The sequence below is a fragment of the Clinocottus analis genome, unplaced genomic scaffold (assembly GCF_023055335.1).
Source record: "Clinocottus analis isolate CAN_PGR_092001 unplaced genomic scaffold, fCliAna1.0.p SCAF_14, whole genome shotgun sequence".
Classification (NCBI taxonomy): Eukaryota; Metazoa; Chordata; class Actinopteri; order Perciformes; family Cottidae; genus Clinocottus; species Clinocottus analis.
The window spans coordinates 3,162,612-3,178,831 of NW_027175865.1; the positions used below are offsets into that span (position 1 = coordinate 3,162,612).

General features: G+C 47.3%; 1 protein-coding gene across 1 annotated transcript; it reads right to left on the minus strand.

Annotated features, from left to right (window-relative positions):
* Positions 1–4,111: 4,111 nt before the first annotated feature.
* Positions 4,112–14,818, minus strand: tmem170b (transmembrane protein 170B). The gene is made up of 3 exons (XM_068576165.1): positions 14,315–14,818; positions 9,477–9,647; positions 4,112–7,448 (listed from the first exon to the last, which is right to left on the minus strand). The coding sequence occupies exons 1-3, from the start codon at positions 14,478–14,480 to the stop codon at positions 7,318–7,320; spliced, it is 468 nt and encodes a 155-aa protein (XP_068432266.1). The 5' UTR covers positions 14,481–14,818; the 3' UTR covers positions 4,112–7,317.
* Between the last annotated feature and the right edge of the window lie 1,402 nt (positions 14,819–16,220).

Sequence of the window (16,220 nt, forward strand, 5' to 3'; positions counted from 1 at the left end):
AAAATTTGAGAAAATTTATTTTTTGAGTGTTTTTTTTTTTTTAGAATATTTTTTTTTCGAGCGTTTTTTTTTTAAAGGTTTTTTTTTTTCCAGCATTTTTTTGGGAACAAATTTGAGTTCTGAGAGCGTTTTTTTTTTTGGAGTGTTTTCTTCAAACTGTGTCAAACTGTGCCACAGGTGAACATCTGGCTTATGCCTCCATTTAGGAGGAGGGGGGGGGGGGGGGGCTTCACTTCCTGCATCATATTTAGACCTGTCAGAGTGAGAGGTCCTGTCTCAGAGGATGAATCACCATGAGGGAGTGAGGGGAACCTCAGCTGCTGGCACAGCGTTAGGCATGCGATGCTGCCCTCTGGTGGTTCCCGTGGAGAACTGCAACCTGCAGCTCTGGAGGGCCGCACCTGTCAGAGTCCATCTGTCATCAGAAAGATGACGTACGGCAACATCTGTGAGCCTACAGTTGTTCTTCTGCCTCCAACACGGGATTTGTCGTTCAACAGGTGTGGTGGAGAAGATGTCGTGACTTTAGTGGGAGAACTTTGAAACAATGAAGTCGTGCATAAATAATTGCAATCAACCCCCTTTTATCATTTCAATGGAAGTACGCAAGTTATTACCTTTGCAAAAAAGATAATATCATAAAATATATATAGAAGGTTACATACTTGGTTTGTAATAGTTAAACCTTATTTCATTCTAGTTTTTTTACTACCAAAATTGAATTTCTATTTATTGTCATTTAATGCCAACTCTTGGGTTCGGGTTTGAATGTTTAACATTTGCAAATATGCAGCGCTAAACACAGCGTACACCAAAGTTATAGGATACATCTTCTGGGAAATCTGGGAATGTAAAAAAAAAAAAAAAAAAAGGTCCTGCTCTCATTTTTCAAAGTTTAAGACTTTCCTGGTTTCCGGCTCATTCTTCCCGGCTCTTCCTGTCTGGTGCCGGGGACTCTGGGGGCGTCTGCTGGTGTTTGTCCCGCTGTCCATCGCACGCGACCTCTGTTGTCCGAGACAATAGTCCCTCCTCAGAAAGTAATCACCGACGAAGGAGGAGGATCCCAGCAGGGGATCCCGCATTGTTCTTACGACAATGGTGCGCATAGAAAGCAACTATTTCCTCCCTCTCCCTCGTATCATCCTCAGCGTTTGATAACCGAGAACAAAACCTGCCCCAGAGACGGGAAGAGATTTCCAAAATAAGTTGGATTCCTTCCGATCACATTTCTTATAATCAGATAAGAAAGTTGAAAGATAAAGATTGCACTGAAACACTTCAAGTCCTGATACTTGGACGCTTCAACTGCTTACAATGTACTCACTTTACACATCCCTTCCAGAGGGAGGGGAAGATGGATCTTTTACTCTTTAATTCAGCTGCGTTCAAATTTCTCAAATAACTTACTCCAAACGCTTTGAACGCTCACACTTCAATCAACACTTGAACTGAGAGCTTTCAGTTTAAACACTTCAAATGGCTCTAATTTCTTTCACTGGGAATCTGCAGCTCATTGTGTCACCGACACATTGACTGACATTTCCTTTCAACCGTTAGAATTCAGCTAATACTCACTTACATACTCTTTAGACTGCTGTAATTTCTTTTGAACACTTTCATTTCACCTACCATAATGACCTTTTTGTATTTCAACTGCCAACTACATCTTCAAGCGTTGAAGTGTTCGGGCCATTACAAACGACTTTAAAAATGTCTAACCTTGTATCTGAAAACCTTCACGCTCATATTAATCCATCAAAAGAATCACTATCGGGCCCAAAAACTGTGAACGGTCATCAAATCTAAATCTGGAGTGACTGGAAAACATTTTTGGCATTCCTTGGACGCGTTGTGTTGCCCCCGCAGGAGAATATGTTCAACCTTTAGGACGTTACAGGAGACGGAGGAAACCCAGACAGCGATCGCAGCTTGGTCCAGGCGGCGGGCGCCGTTTGTTGTCTGTGCTCTTATGCACTGTGGATTATGAGCAACTGGAGTCAAGCGAGCACAAAGGAGGGTCAATAATGTGAAGTGATCTGCCGGCTCAAAAGACTTGGCCCGGGTCCAGCCATTGTTGAAGCGTGCTTTTTAATACTTTTTTTTTTTTCAGAGGAAGCATGCGATCCCCTGATCTGCAGTCACGCTCAAGTCCTTTAAGTATTTCCTGGAGAGGAATCAATAAGACAATAGCAGCGGGCGGGACAGCGGTCAAGGGGCTCGTCGCCGTATGATTGAAGGCTTCGATGTGCAAAGTGTTTGAAAACAAACTACAAACAACAGAATTTCCAGTTTTGACATAGATCATTTAATAAGACCGAATCAGACCGAAACTAGAGCTAGTTAGTTAGCTCTAGTTAGCCTCGTGGACTTGCTTTTTTTGTAATGTGCCCAAGAATATATGCGCTAGTAAGCTAGCTCTTTCTACTAGCAACATTACAAACACCAATAACTTATCCTTTCATAACATGCTTCTACTTAAACACACAGATATTATTAAAACATCTCTGACTGGGTAGTTAAGCTAGCAGCTAGCTAGCGTCATTAGCCGGCTGGTTGTCAGCCGCAATATAGCTAATCCAGGGGACGGTGCTGTGCTAAGGTGTTAATATTTGTTGTAGTTTGCTAGCTAGCTGGTTGCTTTATAAGTAGATTCCTCTGCATTTACCAAAAATAGGCAATCCAGGCGTTACATTTGTCAAATCTGGAAAGCTTGAGGAGGCTCGCGCTACTTGTGTTTCCTGAATCACTAGAAGATGCTGTCAATACAAAGTTAGCATGCCCTGATTGTAATTTTATTTCTGGGAAATACTGCACCGCTACATGACACATTGCAGTAACTCAAGGTGATTCAGGGGAAGTAAATACCATTGTCTCTGCTACACAGTACATTTTTTTGAAGGAGCAAAAGTCACCGACTCTGCTCTCCGTCGCTAAAGAATAAAATAACAAAGAAACACGGCGATAACAACTGGAGCGCTTTGTCCTTTTAAATCCACAAGCATGGTGATTAAATTCCTTCACAGCTATTCATAGCCCTCCCTCAGTCCTCTCAGCATTATAAACACATCACATTGGACACCTGGCTCTGCTGGGGTTTGGGAATGTTAGCCTTGAGAAAAAAAAGTAGCCGGCGGTCAAAGTGTATCAAGCCAGGGGAGGAAAGCACATCCCACGGGGTGGAAAAGCCACCAAATGTCAAATCAGATAAGAGGCATTTGTCTGGGTCTGTTTTTCTCAGTCTTGGGTACAATCAAAACAGTTTTCCAAGGGGACGCGTTATGTACTGGAAGCTTAAGGGGAGGGGAGGTTATATCACCGACTGCACACAGTCAGTTTCCACGTCGAAGAAGCCCAAGTTTGGCTTTGCGTGAGTGCACGTAAGTGAACTGAGCGGCCCTCGGTCGTGCCGGGAGGGGCCGGCGGTCTGCATGCCACCGGACGGCGAGCCACCGGACGGCGAGCCACGAGCGGAGATGACACTCCCCGACCCCGACGGGACAATAGTGACAGGGGCGCAGCGATGAATGACGCCTTTTCACAAAGTGGGTTTAGTCTGGCTGCGTTCGCAGTCAAAGCAGCCAATTTGGATTCACGTCGGATTAAACCGCTCGCAAGAACAATGACAAATGGGCTCTGTTTCTGAGGGGGGAATTACTTGTGTTGAAAAGTCAAACCCTTGAAGTTCTCTGGTGAACGTTCGCTGCAGTTAATTAGTTAGAACACGGCAAACCTGATCATGTTGACCTTTTATTTATAAGATGAACAGTGTCAGAGTTTATGGTAATCACAGGCCTCAGCTCTACACACGACAGGGCCGATGGAGGTCGCCGTCCTGATGGATTCATCCAGCTTTTGGATGAAGGACTTGAGTGAGAGGTTTGAGCTTCAACGACATGAACTCATGTTTTAGTGCTAGCTCTGGTCTGCTAGCACTGGTCTGCTAGCTCTGGTCTGCTAGCTCTGGTCTGCTAGCACTGGTCTGCTAGCTCTGGTCTGCTAGCACTGGTATGCTAGCTCTGGTATGCTAGCACCGGTCTGCTAGCACTGGTATGATGGGATTCACTCCAATGAATGCGGAGAGTATGATATAAAACTTTGGCCTGTGCTTTTGACGGAGAACATTTTCGGTCAGCTAATGAAGTATTTCCACATCCTTTGACCGCTTTAATTCATAATTGGAAAGAGGAGGGAGGCGCTGTAAAAAACAAAATACAAATCAAAATGCAGATCTGTGGAGGCAGAGAAGAACATGACACCCCTGAGCGGTTAATACTGCAAAACGTTTTTTTAATCCAACTGACTGTTGAGTATGTACAGGAGGAACAATGTGTACATAAATAGACAATAGTTATAAATATCAGCAGTTTGGCTGGTACAAAAATGTAGAAAAAAAAGAACAAATTGTACATTATCTACAAGTGCCACTTTTTTTTGTTTGTTTTGTACAACATCGTCTCTTGTTGGATTGTCCACAGAGTCCCATTCACACGCTGCGCTGCACATGCGGGTACACAGTAAGTGTTCGGGACGGGACGGGGGGGTAGTTGGCATTTGCACGACAGTAGATGGGAATATTGAGCGATGGCATTCAAAACAAAAGGTTTAGATGGGGATTAGTAGTTGGTGGGTGTCTCCTCCGATGTCGGCGGCTAAATCACAGAACTTGTGGCGGGATGAAAACAAAAAAAACCCACAATATTCCTCGTCATTGAGAGCGATCCCATCGCCGAAAACATCTACCATTCAGCGGTTTGTTCGTCCACGTCGGCCGCCGGGCCGCACTCCTTCAGGAAGTGCACTCATCCAATAACTTCAGTCCAGTTCTCTTGCAGTTTCATTGGCCAGACAAAACAATTAAATAATAACAAACACAAACAAAAGAAAAAGACTAATTCCTGTAAAACGTCGCTCGGCGAGCTGCTCCTCGACTCCTCTCACCCCCATTTAAAAGATTCACTTCACACAACGAATACGAAGCGACCTATAGGGCCTACACACACACACACACACACACACACACACACACACACACACACACACACGTACATACTGACATGCAAAAAGCCCCCACCATAAAACCGCTTCACAAAGACTTTGGCGGCAACTCACATTTGGTCCCTGAAATTGAGCTAAAACATTCAAAAAGGTAGTGTGGACGATGTGCAGAATGATCAGCGGATTCAAAAGTTGGAGGGGAGTCGTGTGTTTCTGATGACTTTCCCCTAATTGTACACTTTTATTTTTGTTGTGGGAGGGGAGGGATTTAGGAAAGCGGACGTATCAAAACACTGTGCAGCACGTTCATCCTTTCTCAACAATCCACAAACGTCTCTCCACCTCATTCCTGTGCAATATCGCCCTCTCGTGTGCTGAGCCGGTACTGACGGTGGAGCTGCGCCCGTTACATAACTCACATGAACGTTATTTACCTTTGAGAGCTGCGGAATAAACACACAATAAACACACAAACGCCCCTTTTTTCCCCCCCTTCTTGCCGAATTGATGTAAACTCTGCAAAGGCGAGCCAACGTGGAGACGCTTCTGAGAGTGAATGAAATGAATAAAATCTGCGGCTGTGATATCGATCGCGCGACACGGAGGAGATAAATAAAGCTAGAACGTGAGCGGTGCTTTGGCATCGCGGCCGGACTCCTCTCACCCTGCTGCACACGAGGGAACATTCAACTTAAATAAAAAAGCCAGTGCATCTTCCTGTCTTTCTTTCTAAAACCACTTTGAGCTGTGCTGAAAACAAGGCATAATTCATTTCAGTGCAATATGCAAAGTCAAACTTAAGGAACATGGGTTGATAAACAACAAAAAAAGAGGAAGCCATCGAATAAAATGGCCACCTTGAGCAGCAGAATCCGTCCGACCTTCACCGGGGAGGGATTGGCTCTTCATGATGCGGCAGACGCAGAACAGTTCGTCTGAAGATGGGACTCAACCCTCCCCCCCGTCTCGTGTTTCTTAAAACCTGAATAAGAGGAAGCTGAGCTTGAATCCTGAAAGAAACCCGCTCGCTGCAAACACTTCTGAGGGCTCGTCCAGGCCGGCTGCGTCTGCTTTAAAAGGAACATTTCGACGCTCATTCTGCTTCTTGCTAAGAGGCAGAACAGACTGGGGGCGGGGCTTAAAGCGGAGAGAGGTCGGCCTGCCACTCAATCAAACACCTTGAGCGAGACACTGAAAAAAATACATAAAAATGAAGCTGGGAGTCGCAGCCAGATAGCTTAGCTTAGCACAAAGACTTGAAACAAGTGGCGTGGGTCTGCCTACCAGGAAGTGTTCTGTACCGCATAGTCGAGCTGTGTGCTCGACTACGAAATGCTGTTTTTAGACTCAACAAAGTGTGCGAATGCTTGAGCTTCACAGGTGCCAGTGGGAAGATTTCCATTGCCATGGCTAGCTCTTTCCCTCCGTTTCCAGTCACTATGCTAAGCTAAGCCAACTCTCACGCTTCATGTCCGCCGTACAGAACGTACGCATCCGACTCTCAGCAAGAAAGCGAGCGAGGCGATTTCCCCGACGTGTCGGAAGATTCCTTTAACTCCAATCTGGGTTTCTCGTCGGCACGCAGGTCGACACGCGTCGATATTTCAGGCCGGACGAAGCGCCGTTGCTGTTCTTTTTTTTCCTCTCTCCTCCACGTCTGCTGGTTTCCCACCACATGAGGCGCAGGGCGTCTCCAACATTTACAAAGTGCTGAACTCAAAAGCTGCGTCTCGGACGGCGCGGATTCTTTTCATAAAAAAATGTTTCGGGGGGGGGAGGAGTGACCGTCGTGAAGACCTCGAGATGAGGCCGAAAAATGGCGTTCTTCGCTGGTGATCAGCCGTTGGGTCGTCGCTCCCTGATCACCACTCATTGCTCCGCTGTTGTTCGAAGAACGTCCCTCTGCTGTTTGTTCCTTTTTTCCCTTGTTAAAAAGAGGCGTATCCCTCCACTCCCCCCCAACCCAAAGGTGCAACAGAAAGCCTTCAAGAGTCAGTGGCCATAAAAAGGCATCTGGACGTCCCAGAGAAGGCTGTTGGCACGAAGACGTGATGCAACTCTGGGAACACCTGAAAAGAAACAACAAAAAAAAAAAACATGGCTTTCAAGTCCAGGAGAAGGAAAAAGGTCCAGAGCGTTTCCTGCCCCGCCTTCCGTCTGCGAACCACCGGGGGAAACAAGTCTCTTGGTTGGCTTCGATTTGCCTTGATTTGGCTCGCGTCTGCGCCGCAGCTCGTCTGCGCCGCAGCTCGTCTGCGCCGCAGCTCGTCTGCGCCGCAGCTCGTCTGCGCCGCAGCTCCTCCAGGGGGTTATTTTCCCGCCTCACAGCGTGGCGAGGACGCGCGAGAAGGATATGATGACGGAGAGGGAGGTCTGGCCCACGCCCAACATCAGCGCCTCCAGCGGCGCCATGTCCTTCCCCGCCACGCGGTACACGCCCGCCACCGCCGCGCCTGAGGGAGGAGAAGAAGCACAGGTCGTCAGCAAACAGGCCGCCGCCGTCACTGCGGATCGTTCCAAACACATCTGTCCTCCTCTTTTTGACCTCTCTCTCTCTCGGAGGGGGGGAGGCGCTCCAAAACTAAACAAAGCTGGGAGATAATGTTGGATTTAAAGGCCTCGTAATCAGCTTAATACTGTGAGCAGTGAGGCCGAACACAAACAGTTTGGGTTATTTCTGTCAGCGTTCTTGTCGGGGCTCCTGCTTTTCTAACTGAACTCGTGGCCTCGTTGAAAAATACGTCACATACTGCTATCTACCTGTCAGGAGTTAGGAACAGTTAACCCAAACATTGTCTAAAAGTCTTTATTTTATCAATGATTTACAAATAAATGTAGGATTTCGTTGTATTTATACATTAAATTCACTCTTTTCTCCTCCTGTGAAATGTGAAGTATTTAGAATAAACTCTGACATAGTCACACATTTATCCAATTTTATGCAACTAGCTAAAAAAACATTGGCATTACTTCAGGGGCGTTTAATGCACCTTGAAAAGAGAAGAACCAGTGATAATGTAGTTGGTTAGTTGTGAAAATATCAATATTCTGAGTCACAACCATGTAAACCCAGACATGACACGCATTGGATGACTTCTGGCTTTGTGTGTGACGGTTTTTCCCATAATGATTATGGCTTCCTGTGCTTACGTCACCTTTGTGAATACAATCTGATAAGAACAAACTCAACAAGACGAGCAGAGGAAGTAAAACTTTTTGAAACCAAGTATTCGAGAGGGCTTTAAAGGTCGATGTATTTCCTCTCTCCCTCTGCGTGACCTTTCCTGTCCTTCATTCTGGGCTCCGCACGGAGACTGAGGGGTGTGTGTGCTCACCGTCAGCAGTCTGCTCTCCCTGATTGCTGCACATTAATAATAAAAGCGCGCTTCTATTTTTGGGCATCTTGCCTCTGTGACGGAGAGAGTGCTTCATTCAGCTGTGCTCAAATAGGCTCGGGGTCTACGTGCGAACGCTGTGATCACGCTGAGCGGAAGGTAATGAAAGATGAGGCTGACGTAACATCTGGGGCATCTGGTGACAGACACACACCCTGTGGAGCCTGCTCAGATAAACGAATACAAACAAAACGGGGACCAGAAAGAACTTTATTCTTAACTAAGAGATGGAGTGAGGCACGTTTAGAGGTCCAATTCGTTGCAGCAGAGGCCCAAATACCCTGACTCATACCCTCAGTTTGGTTCCAGGTCCAATTGCGGCTGAATCCTACAATTCCCACGATGCATTTCAATGTCATCTTGTTGTCAGACTTTCACACTGAGCGGTGCTCGCTGTCACCAGCAAAGTGAAAAGCTGGAGTGGCCCTTCAAGGCCCCCGTCGGTTCACTTTGCATCAGGATTGAGTGGCGCATTAAGTATTAACAGAGATTCATGACATTTCTGCAAACTCATCCACTGGATGGAGGGAGAGGGGGGATGGTTTGCCCAATTTGTAATTCGGCCATTGCCGGTGTCACGTCGGCACTAGCTTCAAAACATTTCCCAGCCCTGAAATTATCAGCACATTTGCTAAAGCGAAGTATCAAAGCGAGCCGAAAAGCAACGAGGTGTTTGCTGCATGGAGAGAAAAGAGGAAGGGGAACAAGAAAACAGGGGCCCGACACGTCCAGTCACCTCCCGTCTGACTGGACGCTGGACGCCGTCGAGATCACACAAAAAATGTAAAAAATAAGTACACACTATCTAGCATTAGTAAAGCGTGAATAAACACTGAATTCATTATTTATAAAGCATTATTCACACATGAACAGTCTTATTAATCATCTATAAGTCCTTAATACTTCATCTACAAATGGGGAATCCATCATCTACATTATAACCCTGCATACTAATGAGTTACAAATGAGCGTCCATGTTGGAACAACGCTTTATAAAGGACGAATTCGGTGTCAGTCGTGCTTTACTGATGCTAAATGCTGCTACCAAGACTTTAAAAAAGTGGGGTGAAACTAAACTGGACTCACTGGTGATGACGCTTCCGGAGACGGAGGCCAGGAAGCCGGCGCTGACCAGCACCACGGTGATGAGGCGGCCCCTCTTGTGGCGCTGCAGCATGACCAACATGAGCAGCCCCGCCGCCCCGTGGAGGAAGAGCGAGGAGAAGAGACACCACAGGAACACCCAGTACCACATCTCTGAACGGGGCGACAAAGCACATCGGGTGCAGCGTGAAACGCACAACGCTGAAATGATTCGTCAGACAACTCAGTTCACTACTCGTCTACTATACTTTAAAAAGCGACATTCAGAGCATCTCTATCGCGTCGGCTCGCAGCTAACGATGCTAACAGCGCTATGAGAAACAGCAAACGGGAAAAGTGCTGCCGTTACTGAACGCAATAGTTGTTTAATGCTCGACAGAAATGCTCTGTGTGTACACTAGATACGCTTTAAGTGCAATGTTAAAGTTTTAAGCTGCTTTGTAATCCTCCTACAAAACATTTGAGGGTAACTTTTAACTCCACCGGCTGTAAAAGATTAGTCAAGGAATCGACCAAAAGTACAGCAACTGTTTTGATAGTTGCTTAGTTGTTTTTTAAATGCCAAACATTTGCTGGTGGAAGAGAGCGTCTCGTACAAGAGGATGTGCATTTGCTTTATGAGAAATGCAGGTTGTAGCTCCTGCACAGCTCGGCCCACACTCGGGACTAGACGTCCGGATATCTTCAGGATAGCATGACTGCGCTGCTGCTTTAAGTTAAGATGGTGTGAAAGTGAATGATCCCTGCAGATTCCCATGACAGTGAAGAATGGGATACACATATTCCTCCCTGGATAAAAGCATGTCCCTGTTATGCTAATTAAGAGATTTAATCGCTCAGAAAGCATCCTGCGACTTGGGCCACATAGTTTTTAACAGATTTGCACACAACGGGGATGCGTTGCGGCTGCAGATCAGGACGCTGCACAATCTACATTTCAATCTACAGCCGCCACAATCACAAAGTCCGGGCTTATCGAGGAGGCGGCCGACCTTGGTGACGGACCAGAGGTCGTGATGGGTAACACCGGCGCCGAGCGCGCTGCCCTGCGTCTATTAGTAGATCTGCTCAGAGGCAACAGCTCGTAAAGTTGCGTTTTGTGAACTGCAGCTGAACAACTCAACGTTTGCTCAACGAACAGACGCCGAATTTGTTCAACGGCATCGTGCTCTAAACACGAGCTTCACCGCTGTGCTGCCTCGATAAAAGCTTTCATAAGAAATGGACGAGATCTGCATCGAAGCTGGACCAAAAGGTCAGAGGTCAGCACCCCCCAACCTCCCTCCTCCTCCTCTCCTCTCCTCTCCCTCTCTCTCTTATAGACCGACTTCGAACCGCTGGCAAGATTATTCTAGAATAAAACAGAAGGCTCAGAGAGAGTTTTAGTTTGGATGATGGGCGACATCAACAGGGAGTCGGGGCCTGTAAACATCTCATTCGGCTCCTTCAGTGATTCTCCAGCCCAGAGGGGAGCTCTTCAGCACATCCATCTCACCGAGTTGCTCCACGGTCGACTGAGCGCCGACATCTACATATTGATCTGGCAAGCAGCTACTCGAGCTGGACGGAGGGAGAGAGAGAGAGAGAGAGAAAGAGAGAGAGAGACGGACGGCGCGGTGACACAACGGCTCTTTGTCCCGCGCTGCTGCATCGGTGCCGTCTCTCTCCGTAACCATCGCCGTCCAGCGAGCAAGAGGAAAAGGAGGTGGGGGGTGGGCTGACGGAGGGATGTGAGAGGAGTCAGAGTGATGGATTTGAGTTAATTATGCGCACGTCGCTCCTGCATCCTCCTCGGACATTTACAGCTACCAGGGCTGATTTTCGATTAAGATTTCACATCAAAACAAACACGAAAAGTTCGTAAATTGCATTGTCAAACAGAAAAAATGTCATATTGTGTCTCCTCCCTGAATAATCATCTCACCACCCCTCGGATTGTTTTAGCCAGTGGCTCTTTGGAGGGGGCCTCTCACAGGTTACGGGTCACTGAACAAGAACCAAGGAGCCTTGTTACTTTCATTCTAAGGTACATTTTGCTGATAAGAGTCGTATCCTTCTTTAACATCGTGGGGAAGACTATTCCATTCCTGTGATGCTGCACACCGGCCCTTTAAATAAGGGATCTGAACGTATGGTGGGCCACTGCTGGGCACACCCACCCGATGGTGGGCTCTGACTCCCGCTGAGGACCAAATGTCAGTAAAAATCGGTGTCAGGTGGACAAAGCAGTCGGGAGAAGGAGAGAGCCATCAGGGTGAAATGTTTCGGTGGAAACACACGCCTCGTTATGTTCTCCGGCTGACAGAAACGCCTCTTGGCAGGTCATTTTTTTTAGTTCACACTTTCACAAATGCCGGGAGCCCGAGTCCGACACTTCATTTCAGGGGACGGCGGTCTCAGGTGGTCACGGCTCCTGAGGCAGCACCTCCGGGGGCCCGAGGGAGGCGTTCAGAGGAGGCGCGGCGATAACTTCCGCTAATCCGCACCTCCGGGACGAGGTCTGCGTCCCCACGGCGGCTTTAGAGCGCGCCGTCGACAGGGAAGCAGACGGGAGGTCAGGGTTTCCGCACCAACACACACTCACACACACACACACACACACGCAGAGGCCGCTGCACAACACGAGCAAAGTCAAAGTGACAGGACTGCAGGAGCTCTGCAGGAGGGTTGATAACTTTTAAAAATGCTTTTTTAACCATATCCTCAACAGCGTTCAGTTTATTTTACTTGTTTTAAAATCTTCTCTGTTCTTTTTTTATACTGAATTTTAAAAAAAATGTATTTTTCCCTACAAAAAGCCCTTGCTTATGGTTTCTTAATATTATTAGCATCATTATAACTACAAACTATTCAGGCTGGTTGATATGTACATTATATGGCATTGAGAATATCCTGCAGTCCTTAAAATGTACTCTCATCCCAGTTTTTAACAAATAAATAGTAAATCGGGTGCCGTGAGCAAGCTGTGAACTCGGTTTGCCTAAATTACAAGAAAACTTTTCTTGTAATTTACAGTAATACTTTAGTATTTTAGGAAGTTCCTATAATTGACCTGTCAGAGATGAGTCACCCTCCGGTAACACCGCTACTGTTAGCGCTGCATGTCAGCCAGGGTCTCGTTGAGCACCAGAGATAGGCCGTGAATTTCGTTATTTAGCACCTTCAAAGCCTGAAAACATGAAGCCAAAAACTGCATGGGCGCGTTATCCAGCCGTGCAGATGGAGCCATCTTAACGCCAACTCTTTAAGGCTGAGGCTGGAACAACCGCACGCTTGCAGATAAAAAGTCTCGTGTTTCCACATAACACTGCAGATCGTAAAGCAAACTATGTTCCTTTTTTGGGGGTTTGCAGAAGTGAAACTGCAGCCGCCACACAAATCATAAACAGGAAATCCATTTGTTTAAGCGCCTCGCCCCCGAGGGCCTCATAAAGACAGGGGCCAAAGGGGTTGGTTGGTATATATCAAAAAGTTTCCTGCTTCTGAAACACATTTGCTCTCACACACTCTTCCCCGCTTGACCTAATCTTGTGTCTCGAGAGGTCGTTTTTCATCTGCTGGTGAACCGCGGGGGGCGGATGGAGGGGGGGGCATGACGGGCGCGAAAAAAACTTATATATGTTCCTCGCAGCTTCCTGCTGAGTCAGCGCTCTCTCTCGCTCTCTCTCTTCGCTTGATGCGTTTCTCAACACAGGATGTCAACTGTGTTTCGTAAGATGGGGCCTGCGCCAACTCAGCTGTGACCGCTGCCCCTCATACATCTATGATATTGTGTTTATGTGTGTGTGTGTGTGTGTGTGTGTGTGTGTGTGTGTGTGTTATTCCTGTGTACATCACCCCTTTTGAACCCATGCGTAGAGAAGGGAGAAAATAATAACGTTGTTCTTGCCACAGGAAGTTCGGCCCTCCGGCACACACTGCTTTTCCCGCTTGTTCCTACTTTTGTTATTATTATTATTATTATCATCATTATTTCAGTACATATCTATCTATCTATCTATCTATCTATCTATCTATCTATCTATCTATGTGGACTGTATTTCGACCGCCAGATCTCCTCCAGGGGATCCTCGAACAGAAAAAGGTGTGCATCATCACCTTTTCCAGAGGTATCGGAAACAATATAGGTCAAAATTAAAGCATATACAGGGACGAAAAAATGAGTTTGTAGGCTTTTTTTCATTGTTTTCGACCCCTTTCAGCTCCACATATTCACATATTATTAATACCCATGCGTGAAGGCGTCGGCCCTGCAGTTTCAAGAGCATGTCGGGGGAAGTGTTGGTTTTGAACTCGACCTGATGTTCCTGGAGTCTGGACCTTCCCATGGCCCAGACAGACTGAGGACGCTGCCTCTAATTGCCCCTTGATTTCTGGACCGAGAGACAAAGGGCGGAGGAAGAGGAGGGGGGAGGAAGGAGGAGGAGGAAAGAGGGAGGTGGGCGACACTTCATTTACTACACAGCCGGGGGGGAGCGCAGTCTAGCAGCAGGGAGATTAATTAGCCGCATATTGTGATTTCTGTCGTAACATTCACTGACTCCGCACGCGTGGACAGAGGAGTGGCATCTTTTTTCTTTTTTTTTAATTTATGGTGGCATTCACCTCTTCCCTCCCCTCCACACCCCGTTCACAGAAACCACTCTTCCTCTTTCTCTCCACTAACCACAAGAAGGTGAAAACACCCCACATTTACATGTATTCGCCTGGGGGCGCGCAATAAAATAGTGCGCTACACTACACACGGCTGCACGCGGTGGTCGCGAGGACAGCGGCACACATGAAAGCAGGAGAATAACGGCGCGTCTCGTTCCGCATACCTGTGAAGTGCTGCAGCGTCGTGCCGTGCACCCAAAGGCTCAGCACTTGCTGCACCGACAGATTGACAGAATAATCCCGGTTCGTTGTCATGTTTCTGCCGCCGCCGCCGCCCGGGTTCGCCCCCCTCTTTATCGAATAGCTGTACTTGGCTTTGGACGCAGGCATGGAGGAGACCGGGGTGGCATACGGGCTGTGAGGCGGCTCCCTCCCCCTCCACCCCACCCCACGCCCGGCGCGGCTCGCCTCTACCGGTGCCTCTGCTTCGGCTTGACGTCCGTCTCCGTCTCCGCCTCGGGAAGGGAAGGGCCGCTGGCTGCTCGGTTCATCCTCGGCGGTGTCGGTGTCGGCTGCGCGGAGGCCATGACGGGGATGGCAGCGGGAGCGCAGGCGGGCAGACGGACGCGCGGTCGGCTCGTCCTACATCGGCAAGCCCGGCCACATAACCCTTAAAGGGCCAGGCGCCTATTTGTGGAGGGAGGGAGGGAAGGGAGGGAGGGCTGCCGTGCACTTTGACGCGTCTCCTGCTCTTTTCTGACGTCGGGAACAAAGAAGGAGACGGAGAAATGTTACGTTGCGACGTCACTTTACAAAGCCTGTTTTCATTATATACTCTGTGTATGTTTTATGATGTAGTCTATGTGGATTTGTTGTTGGAAAAAAAAAAAAAGTTCTCCATCAATATCAAATGACGTGGCGCTCCCGGGGCGTGGCCAGCACCACGGAGAGATGCAGGAGCTCTCCGTGGTGCTGATTGGCTCAACCACAAAACGCCTGATATAATAATATAAAACATGATAGGATGGATGAGATGAGGCACATATGAATGGTGATGCTTTTAGTGGCAGGTTTGGGGATTTTTTTTAAAACACAAACACAAAGCATGACTTTTCAAATGTTTAAATTGAAGATTGACAATAAGCTTACATGTTGTAATAAACCCAGATATCTTAAAATAAGGTGGACTACAGATCTGGCATAGTGCATACCTCAATACTAAACCTGAATCCCCCCGTCAGCCCTCAGTAGGACAGAATCTGTGAACAGATGAAAGCTATATATATAAATAGCGTGAAGCTGTACACTTGTCCGACATCTTTTTCTCACATGGGGGGCCGAGCGTTATGAAAAAGCAAATGAAAAGTCGGATGTGGGAAGGCTGTGAGGGAGCCTGAGTGTTATGTGGACACTGAATGTTCTGGATCACACATTTCTCTGAGGAGTGCAGTATATTAAGAAGTGTCCCAGTTCAGAGGCATGAGGGCGAGGAAACGTCCGACATTTGACACCTTGACGTCTTAAACGCAAAGGTTTGCAGAGAGGAAGCTCATGCACACTCACATCTCCCTATAAGTTCAGCTATTGAGGCGATGACATGTTCAGAGGTGCAGTGTATCGCTGCAAAAGAAAGTATCGTTAAAACGGAAGATAGCAGAGTTTGCTCCTTAATCAAACATTGATGGTTAACTGTGATGTAATGTGTGTGAGATTTGATGTAAGTGGGCTAAATGCTTGCACCACCGTGAGAAAAACCAACAGTATTTGTCTGTTTCACCTGTATGTGTGCAGGTTAATACACACAGGGATTAAAAAAAACACCAGAAAGAGTTGCTGCATGCTGTTGAAATACTTTCCCATCTTTTCCCCCGTGAAACATCCTGTTTTAGCACATCTTTTTATTTCTCTTCCAAATATCCTCCTGCACCACTCTCTGCCCCGAGGGCTTGAAAGAGACTGAGTAAAGGCTAAGGGAAAAAGTTTGAGGGAGACTTAAAGTAATAAAAAAACACTTTTTCCATTTAAACTTGAAAGCATCGAGACGAGTCAAGCATTTCTCCTCGTGGTCATCAGCAAAGCTTGCTGCAGTCTCTCATTGTCACGATGACTCACCAAACAAGTAGCTGAAGC